Below are 16,362 nucleotides of genomic sequence, written 5' to 3' on the forward strand. Positions count from 1 at the left end.
TTAGTCAGACCCCATTGCAAATCAGCAGAGTAAAAGATTTAACCTGCTACATAACTGTGTTTGGCTTTGTGACAGAATTACATGCAGTGGCCATTTCATTAGATACACCTGTATTCCTGCTCCTGGATGCAAATATCTAATCAGTCAATCATGTGGCAGCAACTCAATGCATAAAAGCATGCAGACATGGCCAAGAGGTTCATTTGTTGTTCAGACCAAACATCAGAATGGTGAAGAAATGTGACCTAAGTGACTTTGACTGTGGAATGATTTTTGGTGCCAGATGGGATGGTTTGAGTATCTCAAAAACAGCTGATTTCCTGGGATTTTCACATACAAGAGTTTCTAGAGCTTACAGAGAATGGGACAAAACAACAATAAAAAAAATCCAGTGAGTGGTAGTTCTGTGGGTGAAAACACCTTGTCAATGAAAGAGGTCAGTGGAGAATGGCCAGACTGGTTCAAGCTGACAGGAAGGTGACAGTAACTCACATAACCACGTGTTACAACAGTGTGTGTAGAAGAGTGTCTCTGAATGCACAGCAGATTAAACCTTGAAGTGGACAACAGCAGATCACAGCGGGTTCCATTCCTGTACCTAGTAAAGTGGCCACTGAGTGTATGTCACTTTGTAACAGGGGTTTCAAGCCTAATTCTGCTCGTATGCCTTATGATCTAAGAAATGAAAGGATAACATCAACAATGGTTTATAATTTGGGGGAGAAAATAAAGTGAATGCAGAAAGCAGCAAATGACACAAATTATAATCTTCACCGCCTTTTCCTTTTATTTATTGCTACATTTCTTTTTAAAACTAAGATATTACAACTGGGACAGCGAGTGACAAACCCAGACGAGGCAAGCCAGTTCTTCAGTCACACTGACTTTCCGTACCTCTGTTGCTTCAGGACGAAACAGTGAAAGAAACATTCGAAAAATCTCGGCTTGTGAGTCACCCTGGCATCCATTAAGAGCAATGCCAATCCTCAAAAATGCCAGTCACTTTGTCCAGTTCATTCCTCCCAAAAGATGTATAAACGATTGCAGAAGTATTATAACACACCCTTTTTATTTTTTTTAACCCCATAGTTTTTAAAATTCCATAGTTTTGTACACTATAGACATTCTCAAAATTTAGCAGCATGTTAAGTTGCCCAAGGCAAAGGACATTGCACCAGTTGCCCTGGACAGTAATGTTTGGAAAACTAACAAACATCTCATGGGATGGGGACACTGACAAAAATAATCTACATTGCAGGCCGCACTGTGTGTATTAAAACTGATTTCTACAGTCTCAATCACTACGCCATGTACATAATCAATAAACAGCCTGTCGATACATTCAGTGATTTGAGAACAGCCCCAAGCTAAAGGCAAAGGCCGGGGTGAACAGCATGATCACAGCATCAGTCAAGTGATTGAAGGAAAAAGAGATACAAAAAGAAAAAGAAAACATATCAACACCGGGAGAGAAAAAGAATAAAAAAACTGAAAGCACTTGCCTGTCAATCCAAATCAAGAAACACTGCTTTGGAGTACGAGAAGAAAACCCTGCCAGTGTGTCACGGCTGGGCTTGAAAAGGATATTATTGTTTAGTGGACACAAGATCCTCTCCCTGCTATTACCGGCAAAGTTCCCAACCCCTGGTTTTATTCTCCGTCCCAGGCTGCAGTTCCACGGTGCCATGACCACGTTGTACCACTGATGAGTACTTTGAAGAAGTAATTACACCCACTGCAGATTAAGGGAAGAAGTCCCCCACACCCCCCCTCAAAAATGCATTAACTGTCACATCGCACATTGGAAATGCAGCCCCACCACCCCCGCTTCCCTGTGACTTGGCTGTGAAATGGAAGCTCGAGGGGCTCTGGGTCAGGAGTGGTTGCATGACGAAGACCAGCAATGGATCACTTGCAGGGAGAGAACAGAGTTCGGGCGTCACCGCTGGGTTAACGGTTATTCTTGGCAGCGTCCTTGGCGGCCAGGATCAGGGGAGTCAGGCTGGATAACGGCTTTGCCACCTTCAGGAACTGGTGCTGTTCCCACATGGAAAAAAAAAGAGAAATGAAAATTAATTAATGGCTAGACCTTTTTTCAGCTGCTCAGGTGCTAAGAATATGCTTACCAATAGTAAAGGTGCAGGTATTCTGGGTTTGTTTGGTTTTTTAAAAAAACACGTTACTGGACTACTAGACTCTTGAATGAAACTCTTAGACAATTAGGTGGATTCTTGCTGTCACAATCTATCTTGTTATGATCTTGCACTTTAACATTTACCTGTACCACTCTTTATGTGGCCATTACATTTCATTCTGATTATGCTACTGTTTTATCTTGTTCTCCTTCAATGCTTTGCAATGATTTGATCTGTATGATCAGTACACACTATCACTTTATCTTGGTATTGGTGTATTACTGTCACATGTAGCAAGAAACAGTGACAAGCTTGTCTTGTTCATACAGATAAGATCAGAAACTGTAGATGTTGGAAATCTAAAATCAGAATCAGATTTATTATCACTGACTAAAATCAAGTGAAATTTCCTGTTTACTGGCAGCAGTACAGTGCAAAACAAAATTACTATAATTTTTTTTTTAAGCGGTGCTAAAGAAGAAATAACAAGATAGAGTTCATGCACCATTTAAGAGATCTGATGGTGGAGGGGAAGAAGACTGAATAATGGAGCATGGGTCTTCAGGCTCCTCTACTGCCTTTCCAATGAGAGTAACGAGAGTACTGTCTTTATAAAATAAATGCCATCTAATTAAATACAAACTTTAAAATAAAAAGATAAAATGCTTGAAAAAGGGCCTTTTGTCAGACCCTGAAAAATCATGTCAGTTTCTTTTCCCAAAGATGTCGGCCTGACCCCCATTGTTTGGGATGGGAAGGGCAAGGAGTGAAACCTCAATGCAGGTTTGTCTTCAAGCTGCACACCATCCTGACTTGGAAATACAGCACCACACCTTCACACATCACTGGGTCCAAATCTTGCAAATGTCTGTCCAACTACATAGTGAGCACCTTCACCACATGGATAAGCAATGATGCAAGCAGATGGGCCACTAAAACCTTCACCAGAAGATGTTGTGATCCAAGATGACAAATCACCATCACCTTCTCTGGAAGGACCCACAGTGTTGCGACAAGATGTATCATCACCACCTTCTCCAGAAGGACTTGCAGTAATTCAAGAATATGGATCACCATCTCCTTCTCCAGAAGTTCATATGCTGTTTCAAGATTGGTCACCCCATCTTCTCCAGAAGAACTTTCAGTGATTCAGCCACTTTCTCCAGGACATTAATGGATGGGCAGCTAATGCTGGCCTTGCCAACAATGGCCTGATTGCCAAAGTATAATTTATGAAACAAGGGACGAACTGTCACAGGAATAGATCTCGTGAACTGCAAGTGAAAGGGCAGATAATTTGTAAATATTTTCTTTCTTAAATACAAGTACTGGCCAGAATGTTGGGGCGAACTGTTTTTCTTTGAATAGTCCCATCACATCCTTTATTTAGGAACATGCAAATGTGGACTTGTTTTAAGGTCTTGTTGTTGTGCATTACTTCCCTAGCAACACAACCCCCCCCCCCCCGGGACATTGCACTGGGAGTGTCGGACAGGATCAATTGCAAGTTCTCTAAAGTTGGCCTGTTTCCAAACCACCTGTTTAATAGTCAAGAATACTGCCAACTTAAACAATATTAACACAACAAGAATCAATGGAAGAGTTATTATAAAGGTTCTGAATAGACTAATTTCAACTTGCATGCTTTGAGAAAACAATACTGGAAAACCACTTCCAAATATGCAGCTGTACTGTATATAACCTTTGGTTAGATGACACTTGAGTATAATGTGCAATTCTGGCTGTCCCATTACAGGAAGTTTGTGGAAGTTTTGGAGAGGGCACAGAAGAGATTTATCAGAATAATGGCTGGATTAGAGAAAATGAAGTAGAATGAGGAAAACAAATTTGCTTTCTCTGCCATGTCAGAGGTCAAGGGGAGACCTGATAGAAGATTATAAAGCTCATGGTAAATTTATCAAAACGTACTGTATATGCCACCTTATACTATCTTCATATTCATTTTCTTGTAGAAGAATGAAGTACAATACAATGAAAAACTACAAAGACTGACAAACAACCCAGTGCAAAAGACGAACGGTGCAAACACAACAGTAAATAAATAAATAAATAAACAAACAAATAAATAAATAAATAGTGAGCAAGCAAGCTCGGAAAATGAATTGTGGAGTCCTTCAAAATGTCTCCATACGTTGTGGAATCAGTTCAGAGTTCAGGTGTATGAAGTTATCCCTTTGATTCAAGGAGCCTGATGGTTGTAGGGTAATAATTGTTCCTGAGGCCATGCTCTCCTCTCGCTTCGGGGATCAAGAAGATGGTGCAGGAGCCTTGGGTCCCACACCACCAGGTTCAATGGCTCCATTTAATAACCCTAAAGAATGAATGACAGAAAAACATTGGCTTTGGGGTTCCAATGTTTTCTGTCATTCAATCTTTGGGGTTTTTTCCCTTATTCATGAATGTCTGTAAAGGGTAAGAATTTCAGGTTGTATATTATATACATTCTCTGATACTAAATTGAACCTGGTAGTATGGGACCGAATGCTCCTGCATCACCTTCTTGATGGCACCAGCGAGAAGAGAGCATGACTAGAAGTTATGAGAGCCATAGATACAGTCAGGATCTTTATTCCAGGGTAGAAATTCTCATTTAAGATGAGAAGAGGAAGTTTAATGGAGATGTGTGGGGCAAGAACAGGTTGACCTCCACTAATCCGACTACCTGTAATCCGGTTTCTTCGATAATCTGGCACTGATTTTAAATTTTCCGTGCAACTGTTATTTCAAATTTCACGGGCCACCATACCAATCTACTGTACATTGTTTTGGTTGCGCTAGATCTGTTCACGTGTTGGCGCGCTCTTGTACGCACAGACAGGCGATTCCTACTTGTTTTCCTGCATTTATTAATATCATTGGCTCTTTTTTAGCTCCAACTATGGGCCCAGTGAGTAAAGGAAATGCACCTCGTGCTGTGAAGCGAAAACACCATACATTATCCATTAAAGATAAGGTTGAACTCTTGAAAAAACCGGACAGTAGCGTATCGCTGAAAAGCTTGTGCGAGTGTTACAACATTGGCTCTTCCACAGCGTACGATATAAAGAAACAAAGAAAAACTGCTACATTTTTTTGCTGATAGTAGCTCAAAGAAACAGAAGTGCGTAAGAAAAACAATGAAAGACGGAAGAAGTTCGGAACTAGATAAAGTGCTGATAACGTGTTTTTAACGTGAGACTTTCTATTGACAGGCTAATTAAGTTGACTGGTGAATCGCTGAAAGGATTAGAGCAACGATGTTTTATAACTGAGCAAGAAATAAAGAGTGTTTATATGCTGCAGGATAAGCTAATCAGAGAGACAAAAATATATGAAACAGCTTACCTTGGAAGATATGTTCAAAAAAAATTGCTAGAAAAAGTGCAACAGGGGAGCTAACACTTCAAAATCCAGTGCCATCAACTTCTGCTCACCCGGATGTGCTGCCACCAACATCAACAGTTTGTGAAGAAGCTGTTGTGCCAGTTTCAACACCAGTTCCTGATGCTTCACTCATTTTTCAAGATGAAGATGTTGATGATACTGACAACCCCACACTTGCAGACATGTAACTTTGCCTGAAGGTATATTAAACGTCTCACTTTAGAAGCGGAAGTGCTCAACAGTTCTGTGTAAATTAATTCCTGTACATTTACCAGTATCCTTTATTTTATCTGTGTCTGTACAGTATATAACTTTATTAAAATTTCACTTGCTACTCATTTAATATTTCTGTTTCATTATTATCTAACTTGTGCTGATTTACACGATATTTTAAAGGTATGATGAGGAAGTTAGCTATTGCTTAATGTGATCCTTCTGTAATTCGGCATTTTCACTAATCCGGCACTCCTCGGGTCCCAATGGTGCCAGAACAGTGAAGGTCGACCTGTATTTTTGTTTTTACACAAAAGTGGAAGGTGCTAGGGACAGCGATAGAAGTAGATATGATAGCGGCACTTAAGAGGCTTTTAGATGAAAGGACTGAAGGACTATGCATCATGAGCAAGCAGAAGCAATTTAGTTTAACTTGGCATAATAGTTGACACAATCATAGAACAATACAGGCCCTTTGGTCCATGATGTTGTGCCGACACTTTTACATAATCCAAGACTGACCTAACCCTCTCCACTCAAACAGCCCTCCATTTTTTGTTTCATTAATGTATCTGCCTCTACCACCATCCCTGACAGGGCATTCCACACACCCACCGGTCTCTGTGTAAAAAACATACCTCTGGCTATGCCCCTTATTATTTTATACACCTCTGTCAAGTTGTCATGGCCTAAAGGCCCTGTTCTTGGTCTGTTCTGTTCTACGTTCTATAAATAGATAGAAATTTTAGCATTTTCTGTTTTGAAGACTCTGTCCTCTCCATGTTCCAATTCATCCTATTGCATCATTCCAGACTCTCTGAAATTTCCAGCCAATTAGTCCAGTTTGCTCTTCTTCCCCAAAGGCCCACAATTATTTCCTTCAAGGGTATAAATAATTAACTTCTGAAAGTCACTACAGAATCTGTTTCCAATGTCCCTTCTCACAGTACATACTAAATCAGAACTCTTTGTAGAAATAAATATTTCATTAGCCATATCTTTTTCAAGGTTCTTTTGTCAAATTATAGAGCCACAGTGCTACAGTGCAGAAGCATCCCCTTCAGCCCATCTAGTCCAGGTCGAACTGTTATACTGCCTAGTCCCATTGACCTGTACCCGGACCATAGCCCTCCATACCCCTCCTGTCCATGTGCTTATCCAAACTTCTCTTAAATGTTGAAATGCAACCCAGCATCCACCACTCCTGCTGGCAGCTCGTTCCATGCCATCAACACCCTCTGAGTGAAGGAGTTCCCCTTAAATAGCTATCATGTTTGCTGTTGTGTGCTGGGGCAGCAGGCTGAGGGTAGCAGACACCAACAGAATCAACAAACTCATTCGTAAGGCCAGTGATGGTGTGGGGATGGAACTGGACTCTCTGACGGTGGTGTCTGAAAAGAGGATGCTGTCCAAGTTGCATGCCATCTTGGACAATGTCTCCCATCCACTACATAATGTATTGGGTGGGCACAGGAGTACATTCAGCCAGAGACTCATTCCACCGAGATGCAACACAGAGCGTCATAGGAAGTCATTCCTGCCTGTGGCCATCAAACTTTACAAATCCTCCCTTGGAGGGTCAGACAGCCTGAGCCAATAGGCTGGTCCCGGACTTATTTCATAATTTCCTGGCATAACTTACATATTACTATTTAACTATTTATGGTTTTATTACTATTTATTATTTATGGTGCAACTGTAACGAAAACCAATTTCCCCCGGGATCAATGAAGTATGACTATGACTTTAACCTATGAACTCTAGCTCTAGTCTCATCCAAACTTAGTGGAAAAGCCTGCTTGCATTCAAACTATCTGTACTCCTCATAATTTTGTATATCTCTATCAAATCTCCCCTCACTCTCCTACTCTCCAGGGATTAAAGTCCTAACCTATTCAACCTTTCCCTATAAATCAGGTCTTCACGTTTTTGGAACATCCTTGTAAATTTCCTCTGCACTCTTTCAATCTTATTGATAATCGTTCCTGTCGGTAGGTGACCAGAACTGCACACAATACTCCAAGCTCGGCCTCACCAATGTCTTATACAACTTCAACATAACATCCCAACTCCAGCACACAATACTATAATTATCTTGTGCCTTTACTCTCTGGTTTTTAATGAGAAGGAATGGTTTCGGAGAGGTGACTCTTAAATAATTTTGGGCACCTATATTAAATATGTTGACTCATCTAACCTGGAGCAGCTCCTTGGCAGACCCTCTCTTCTCCACATCCATCTCGAGGCAGCGATTAAGGAAATCCCTAAATATAGACGACAGCTTTTCAGGATTCTGCAATTCCGGAGTGCCATTCGTTGCTATTAAATACAATGCCTAAAAAAAATAAGATTCCAAAAAATACAGTTATTTGAGTAGATTCTCACCAGTAAAAGAGCAGAAACATTGAGTTCATGCAAGTTTTTGTTCAGATCTTAACTGAGAAATTGCTGTTTGTTTTGTTTTACAAATTTTTTCAAAGTCAAAGTAAAATTTATTATCAAAGTACATACATGTTAAGTCATAAGACAAAGGAGCAGAATAAGGCCATTCAGCCCTTTAGTCTGCTCTGCTATTGCATCATGGCTGATTTATTATCCCTCTCAACCCCATTCTCCTGCCTTCGCCCCGTAACCTTTGATGCCTTTACTAATCAAGAACCCATCAACCTCTACTTTAAACATACCGAATGACTTGGCCTCCACAGCCGTCTGTGGCAATGAATTCCACAATTCCACAGATTCACCACCCTCTGGCAAAAGATCTCGAGTACTATATGGAGCATTGGTTTCCTCATTGGAAGCAGCTCAAAGGAGGTTTAATAGTCTAATACTGCGAACGAGTGGGTTGTCTTCCAGGAAACTACTGGACCACTCACTTGCATCCACTCACTGGATGACAGGTGACATGATTAACATGTACAAAATCCTGAGGGGCGGACATGGAGAAGACATTTCCTCTTGTGGAATAATCTATAACCAGCTGTCACTATTTGTAAAGCCAATATGCACTTAAGACAGAAGGTCACAAATCCTTAGAACTCTTCCTCAAAGGATGGTGGAAACAAAGTCTTTGAATGCTTTTAAGGCATGCTATTCTTATATAGAAGAGTACAGAAGAATATAGGCCCTTTGGCCCATGATGTTTTGCCAACCTTTTAATGTTCTACAAGAGCAATCTAATCTTTTCCTCCCAACAAAGCTCTCCATTTTTCCATCATCCATGTGCCTATCTAAGTTTCTTGAATCTCCCTAATGCATCAGCTTCTACCACCACCCTTGGCAGCATGTTCCACCTACCTAACTCTGTAAAGAAAAAACTTACCTCTGACATTCCCCCATACTTTCCTCTAATCACATTAAAATTATGCCCCCTCATATTAGCACTTCTGCCCTGGGAATAAGTCTCTGACTATCCACTCGATCTATGCCTCTTATCATCCCGTACACCTCGATCAAGTCCTCTCTCATCCTCCTTCGTTCAAAAGGAAAAAGTCCGAGCTCACTCTAGCTTGCCAACGGGGAGTCAAAAGGCCTGTTCCTGTTCTGTAGTACTGCACGTCTCTATCATTATCCCAGATTTGTAGCAGAGCTCCAGTCTTTAATACATTGACTCGGGAGGCAAAACTATTATCTCTGGGAAAGAAAGTAGATCCCTACCAATCTCAAAGATGTCAGGGATGAGTATTAGGGTTCTGGTAGGGATGGCATACAATCGTTAAGGCTTGTTGGAGACATATCAAGTCTATTACTGTGATTACCTATCACACAGTGGTAAACAGCAGCAGTGAGCTGGGCTCAGGAAACCTCCCAAGGCAGCATTAGGATAGGTTTAACATCGGACAAAGGTGTCACCAGAACATCGGTACAATTAAGCCTCGTCACCATGGCACGGCAAGGTTGAGTTCAGCAATACCTCTATCACAAAGTGATGGATACAACCCAGTCCATCACAGGAAAATCCTTCCCCACCACTGAACACATCTATAAGAGCGCTGCCACAAGAGAGCAGCATCCATCAGCCGTGCTCTCTTCTCACTGCTGTCGTCGGGAAGGAGGTCCAGAAGCCTTGGGTCCCACCCCACCAGGTTCAGGAACAGTTATTACCCTAGAACCATCAGGCTCCTGAACCAGCGTGGAGAACTTCACTCATCTCAACACTGAACTGACTCCACAACCTATAGAAACACTTTCAAGGACTCTACAACTTGTGTTCTCAATAGTACTTATTTGCTACCCTGCTGAGGAATGTTTGTCCCACTCCCATCAGTGAGCATCCATCCAGGATGGTGAGATTCAAAAAGTTACTTTCCCCATGCAATACAGCCAATCAACCCCTCCACACCCCCCACCACCACATTACCATTTCCTGTCAGTTCCCTACGTAGACACTCCTGTGCCTAGTGTCATTTTATGAACACGCATTCAACCCATGTATATAAGCATTCTTATGTATTTCTATCTATTGTGTTCTTTATCTTATTGTGTTTATTTTTGTGCTTCATCGGATCTGGAGTAACAATTATTTACACTTGTGTACAGGAAATGACATTAAACAATCTTGAATTTTTATCTTTTTTTGTATCTGCACACATTGTCCTCTTTTGCACATTGGCTGTCGGTTTTTATTTATGTGTCCTTTTCACTGATTCTATCGTATTTCTTTGTTTTACTGTGAATGCTTGAAAGAATACAAATCTGAAGGTAGCGTATGGTGACATATATGTACTTTGATAACAAATTTACTTCGGGGCCTCATCACCCAGGCATGCCAAGGTTGGGTTCCGCCAACACCTCTATCAATAAAATCAGGAGAGCAGATCGAAGCTTACCCGCAGAGGGTTCTCATTCAGGTATGGAGGTTCTCCCTCAATCATTTCAATCGCCATGATTCCCAACGACCAAATGTCGACCTTGGGGCCATATGCTTTTCTCGTCACCACTTCAGGCGCCATCCAGTAGGGAGTGCCCACCATTGTGCTTCGTTTGCTCTGCTCGGGCGTAATCTGAGCGCAGAAGCCGAAGTCAGCTGAGGAGAAAAGGAACAGATTGGTCTAGCATGGTTTGTCAGATTCAGATTAGTTTACACACCAGTGTGCATGAAATTCCTTGATTATGTGAAACTCATGGAATAAACCATGTACAAGCTAATAATATTGCCGGTACCATGAAATTGTCTCAGATTTTGATTAGTTCATTTACCTTTTATTTTTCTTTATTTAAAGATACAGCACGGTAAGAGGCCCTTTCGGCCCAATGAGCCTGCGCTGCCCAATTACACCCAATGTGACTAATTAAAACGCAAAAAGAGCCACATGAAAAACAAAGTGAGGTACTGTTTATGGGTTGGTTCATTGTCTATTCAGAAATCTAATGGCAGGGGGGAAGAGCTGTTCCTAAAATGTTCAGTGTCTGTCTTCAAGCTTCTGTCACTCCTCACAATGTAGCAATGAGAAGAGAGCATGTTTGCTTTATGGGGGTCCTTAATGATGGATGCTGCTTTTTGGAGGCATCGCCTTTGGAAGATGTCATCATTTCTGGGGCGGCATGGCCCATGATGGAACTGGTTCGAGTTTGCAACCCTCTGCAGCTTTTTCCAATCATGTGCAGTGATCCCTCCATACCAGACAGTGAAGCAGCCAGTTAGAATGCTCCCCCGAAATTTAAGTGTAGAAATTTGCAAGAGTCTTTGGTGTCATACCAAATCTCCTCAAACTCTTAATGGAACACAGCCATTCCTGTGTCCTCCTTGTAATTGTATGAATATGTTAGACCCAGGATAAATCAGAGGATGGCATGGTTTACATATTACTATTTGATTGTTTGTGGTTTTTGTATTGCTATGTTTGTACTCTGTTCTTGGTTGGTGCAACTGTAACGTAACCTAATTTCCCTCGGGATCAATAAAGTATATCTATCTATCTATCTATCTAGAAGCTAACACCCAAGAACTTGAAACTGCTTATGCTCACCATTTCCACCACTGATCCCTCAATGAGGACTGGTGCATGTGTCCTCGACTTTCCCTCCCTGAAGTCTACAGTCAATTCCTCGGTCTTACAGACGTTGTAGTGTAAGGTTGTTGTTGCACCACCACTCAACCAGCTGGTCTATCTCCTGATCACTACTGGAAATTCTGCCAGCAATAGATGTGTCATTAGCAAATTTACAGATGGCATTTTTATATATTATAGATAGGAACTGACCCAACCCTGGTTTATACCTCTGCTGACATCAATGTTTGTCAATTAAGCAATGGGTTTCATATTGAGGCCTCTGAGCATCAGATGTTTCCGTGCACATCATTTCCTCATGAAGAATAAACAAAATCCCACGCAGATGATGGAAATCTGAACTCGCAACAAAAATTCTGGAAACGCACAGGTGAGAGACTCTTTGTTAGAACTGAGAAAGGGATTAAAATGTCAATCTTAGATGACAGACTGTAAATACTGGAGACTAGACTAAAAACAGAACGTAGGAAGGACTCAGTGGAGTCAAGGGGTGCAAATCATCCTCTGGGATGAGGCCCAGCATCAGTGCTGAGAGAGATGAGAATTTTATATTGCCCACATCTGCAGCTTAAACCAATCCTTATTAACACAAAATGCTGGAAGATGTCTCAACCCAAAATATCAACTAGTTATTCCTCTCCATAGATGCTGCCTGACCTGCTGAGTTCCTCCAATATTTTGTGCGTGTTGCTCTGGATTTCCAGTATCTACAGAATCTCATGTTTATAATTTGCTGTGCTTTCTATTTCTCTTTCAGGAATCTGATGAAATATCTCTGACCAGAAACATTTAACTGTTTCTATTTCTGCAAAAGTTGTCTCACCTTCTGAGGGTTTCCAACAGATGTTATTACATTGATTTACATTAGGCAGAGGCTCGGGGGGAAATGGTTTTGGAGGTGACTATTCTAGCCAAAAATGAACTCCTTGATCATTTGGAACAACAAATCTTTGCGAATCAGGATGGTCTACACTTGTAACCATTAAAACAAAACACAAAAATCATAATAGATTGGGACATGAGTGTTCGTTTGTCAAAGACCACACTACAGCTTAATGTTCTTATTCAAGCATTCACACTGATACGTCTTTAACAAATAAAATTTAATTTTAACGCCTATATTTTAAATGTATAGCCTTGCTATTTAATGTGTTAATAAAGCATATATTACTATATCACAAATTTGTTATTTTAATATTTTGATAACTATTTCAGTATAATTTCTTTTGTCATCCTATGTATTTTACTTTATACATTTAAATATATTTTTCTGAGAAGGTACCCATAAGCTTCACTGGACTGCCAAAGTCATCCATGACATTAAAAAAAAGTTAAAAACTCCTGCTATAAAGGCTTAATAGTTCTCAATGCCCAGGAACTTTCCTGTCCTTACATAGCACATGATGCAGAAATTTAAAAATCAAACAACAGTGCATATAAGATTCAAGATTAAAATATATTGCAAATGATGCATTTCACTGAATGTTTTAATGTGATAAAGAAATTAAAATCTAGAGCATGCTGTATGCAAATAAAAAGAAAATTGCATTGACATGCAAATCATTAAGAGTCTGTGTGTTTGTATGAATAACAAAATAGTTGTTGCAGGCTCTTCGACTTAATGAAGGTATCATTTTACCTTACAAACTGTATCAAGAATCAAACAATTCCCAACATGTATTTCCCAAGCAGTTAACAGTCAACCACAGTGATGAGAGTGGAGTCACACTTCAGTCAAACAGAACCCCGATTGGTGGCATTGTAAAGCGACTACGCTAGCCGTTACACTGCTGTGCTGCCCCACGTTGACCTGCAGATCCTTTTCTCCTGCAGATGCTGCTCCATACGCCGAAGTCCTCCAGCTGATTGATTGTTGTTCCAGATTCCAATGTCTGCCATCTCTTGTGTCTCCTTTTAATTTTGTCCGTGTACTCTATTGACATCTTTCTCTCTATAAGTCTATCCCCCAGGAAATGTAGCCCTGTTAACGTTGGTGAATGGGCAGGAAAACTGGATCATCTGCATCCTTTGCTCTTCTCCATCGTGGACATCAGCCTCACCAGCATCGAGGACATCTTCAAAAGTGAATGCCTCAAAAAGGTGGTATCCATCATTAAGGACCCTTATCACCCAGGATGTACCTCCTCCCTTACCTCTACCATCAGGGAGGAAGTACAGGAGCTTGAAGACACACACTCAATATTTTAGGGACAGCTTGTATCAATTCACCATCAGATTTCTAAACCAACCCATGAAAACTACCTCAGCATTTTTGCTCTCTTTTTGCACGAAACATTTAATTAAAATTTTTAATTTACATTTCCTATTATAATTTATAGCATTTATGTATTGCACATTTCTACTGCCACAAAATAATAAATTTTACAACATGCAATGCCTATAAAAAGTATTCACTCACCCCACCCCCCTCAAAAGTTTTCATGTTTTATTGTTTTACAACATTGAATCACAGTGGATTTAATTTGGCTTCTTTGACACTAATCAACAGAAAAAGACTCTTGTGTCAAAGTGAAAACAGATCTCTACAAAGTGATCTAAATTAATTACAAATATAAAACACAAAATAATTGATTGCGTAAGTATTCATCCCCTTTAACATGACACACCAACACTGGTGCAGCCAATTCGTTTTAGAAGTCACATAATTAGTTAAATGGAGATCACCTGTGTGCCGTCAAGGTGTTTGAATTGATTGTGGTAAAAATACCCCTGTATCTGTAAGGTCCAATTGAGGAATTGGGGATATAAAAAAATAATTTGAACCAATGTAACTTCTGATAAAAGAATAATTGGGACTGAATAGGAATTTTTTGAACTGAAGTAAACTCTGCCTTCAGCAGCCAGCTAAGACATGCTCATTACCAGTTCTCCCCAGCTTGCAGAGACACACTGAGAATTTGATAACATTGTACCCTCATTTGAGCAGGGGAGGGAGTGCTCACCGATAAGGACAGGAAGGAACATCCATCTGTAATTAAGTCAGGGCCTAGCAAAGGGAATAACTGATAAGGACTGGACAGCACTTCCATCTGTAATTAAGCCTGGATCTGGCAGACTCTCTTATCTGTAACTAAGTTTCACACCAACAGACTTGGTGGGCGTACCAGTTCAAATGACATCTTGCAACAGTAATGTATGAGGCTACTATGTATAAACATACGGCTGTAACCGGAGAGAGTGGGCCCACTTATCGGATGGTGGCAGTACTTACGCGCCTTCCCTCTGACAACTGGGTCTCAAACTCCTGCAGGAGGGTGCGCAATAAACTGAGGTAACTATAGGAAGTTGCTCTCCCAAGTTTTATTCAGAATCGACTTTAACACAATTGCAGGTGAGTCAGTATCCCAGTGAAAACTACACCACGAAGACAAAAGAACACTCCAAGCAACTCCGCAAAAAGGTTATTGAAAGCAGAAGTCAGGAGATGGGTACAAGTGAATACTTTTTATAGGCACTGTACGTCAGTGATAACATCCTGATTGTGCTTCTATCCTGCTATGCAATATTAAGGCAGGCCTGAGCTTGGTGAACTAAAAATAAAACAGAAAATAAAATGAGGGCTGCCACCCCTTAAAATAGGTGAAAATTTATAGCTCGTCACTGACACTCAATAGATCACTTGCTATATTTATGAAGTGTTTTGTTTTTAGAAGCTGAACACGGTCCCTCCATTGCTCCCAACCAGACATGAGATTATATTTGGAGACCACAGCACCATTCATGCTCCAAATTCTCATACTTCTTATGACACAGGCAGGTCATTCAGCTGGATGAATATCACAGCTCTCAGAACAATCTCATCAACCTCGTTTCATAGAAACATCCTATAGAACATTACAGCACAGTACTGGCCCTTTGGCCCACAATGTTGTCAAGTTCATCACTGTTTAAAGCTGGTCTTTCATTCAGCCTCCAGCAACGATTTCCTTTCAGGACTCACTCTCCAAGCAACTGCAGAACATAGCAAGTACAGGCCCTTCAGCCCATGACGTTGTATCATCCTTTTAACTTACTCATAGTCATTTATTGATCCTGGGGGAAATTGGTTTTCGTTACAGTTGCACCATAAATAATTAAATATTAATAGAACCATAAATAGTTAAATAGTAATATGTAAATTATGCCAGGAAATAAGTCCAGGACCAGCCTATTGGCTCAGGGTGTCTGACCCTCCAAGGGAGGAGTTGTAAAGTTTGATGGCCACAGGCAGGAATGACCTCCCATGACGCTCTGTGTTGGATCTCGGTGGAATGAGTCTCGGGCTGAATGTACTCCTGTGCCTACCCAGTACATTATGTAGTGGATGGGAGACATTGACCAAGATGGCATGCAACTTGGACAGCATCTTCTTTTCAGCCACCACCATTAGAGAGTCCAGTTCCATCCCCACAACATCATTGGCCTTACGAATGAGTTTGTTGATTCTGCTGGTGTCTGCTACCCTCAGCCAGCTGCCCCAGCACACAACAGCAAACATGATAGCACTGGCCACCACAGACTCGTAGAACATCCTCAGCATCGTCGGGCAGATGTTGAAGGACCTCATTCTCCTCAGGAAATAGAGACGGCTCTGACCCTTCTTGTAGACAGCCTCAGTG

The 16,362-nt window shown here is 40.9% G+C and overlaps 1 protein-coding gene across 3 annotated transcripts in view; it reads right to left on the reverse strand.

The window, feature by feature from the left end:
• Positions 1–776: 776 nt before the first annotated feature.
• pak1 (p21 protein (Cdc42/Rac)-activated kinase 1) overlaps positions 777–16,362 on the reverse strand; it is a 326,605-nt gene continuing 311,019 nt past the window's right edge. For all 3 annotated transcript variants that reach the window (XM_072262611.1, XM_072262613.1, XM_072262610.1), the window contains 3 exons: positions 10,562–10,758; positions 7,930–8,067; positions 777–2,037 (listed from right to left, as the gene is read on the reverse strand). In XM_072262611.1, coding sequence (XP_072118712.1) covers positions 1,951–2,037; positions 7,930–8,067; positions 10,562–10,758 — 422 coding nt within the window. In that variant the 3' untranslated portion in view covers positions 777–1,950. The remainder of the gene's footprint in view (positions 2,038–7,929; positions 8,068–10,561; positions 10,759–16,362) is intronic.

This window comes from Mobula birostris, chromosome 7 (genome assembly GCF_030028105.1).
Source record: "Mobula birostris isolate sMobBir1 chromosome 7, sMobBir1.hap1, whole genome shotgun sequence".
Taxonomy (NCBI): Eukaryota; Metazoa; Chordata; class Chondrichthyes; order Myliobatiformes; family Myliobatidae; genus Mobula; species Mobula birostris.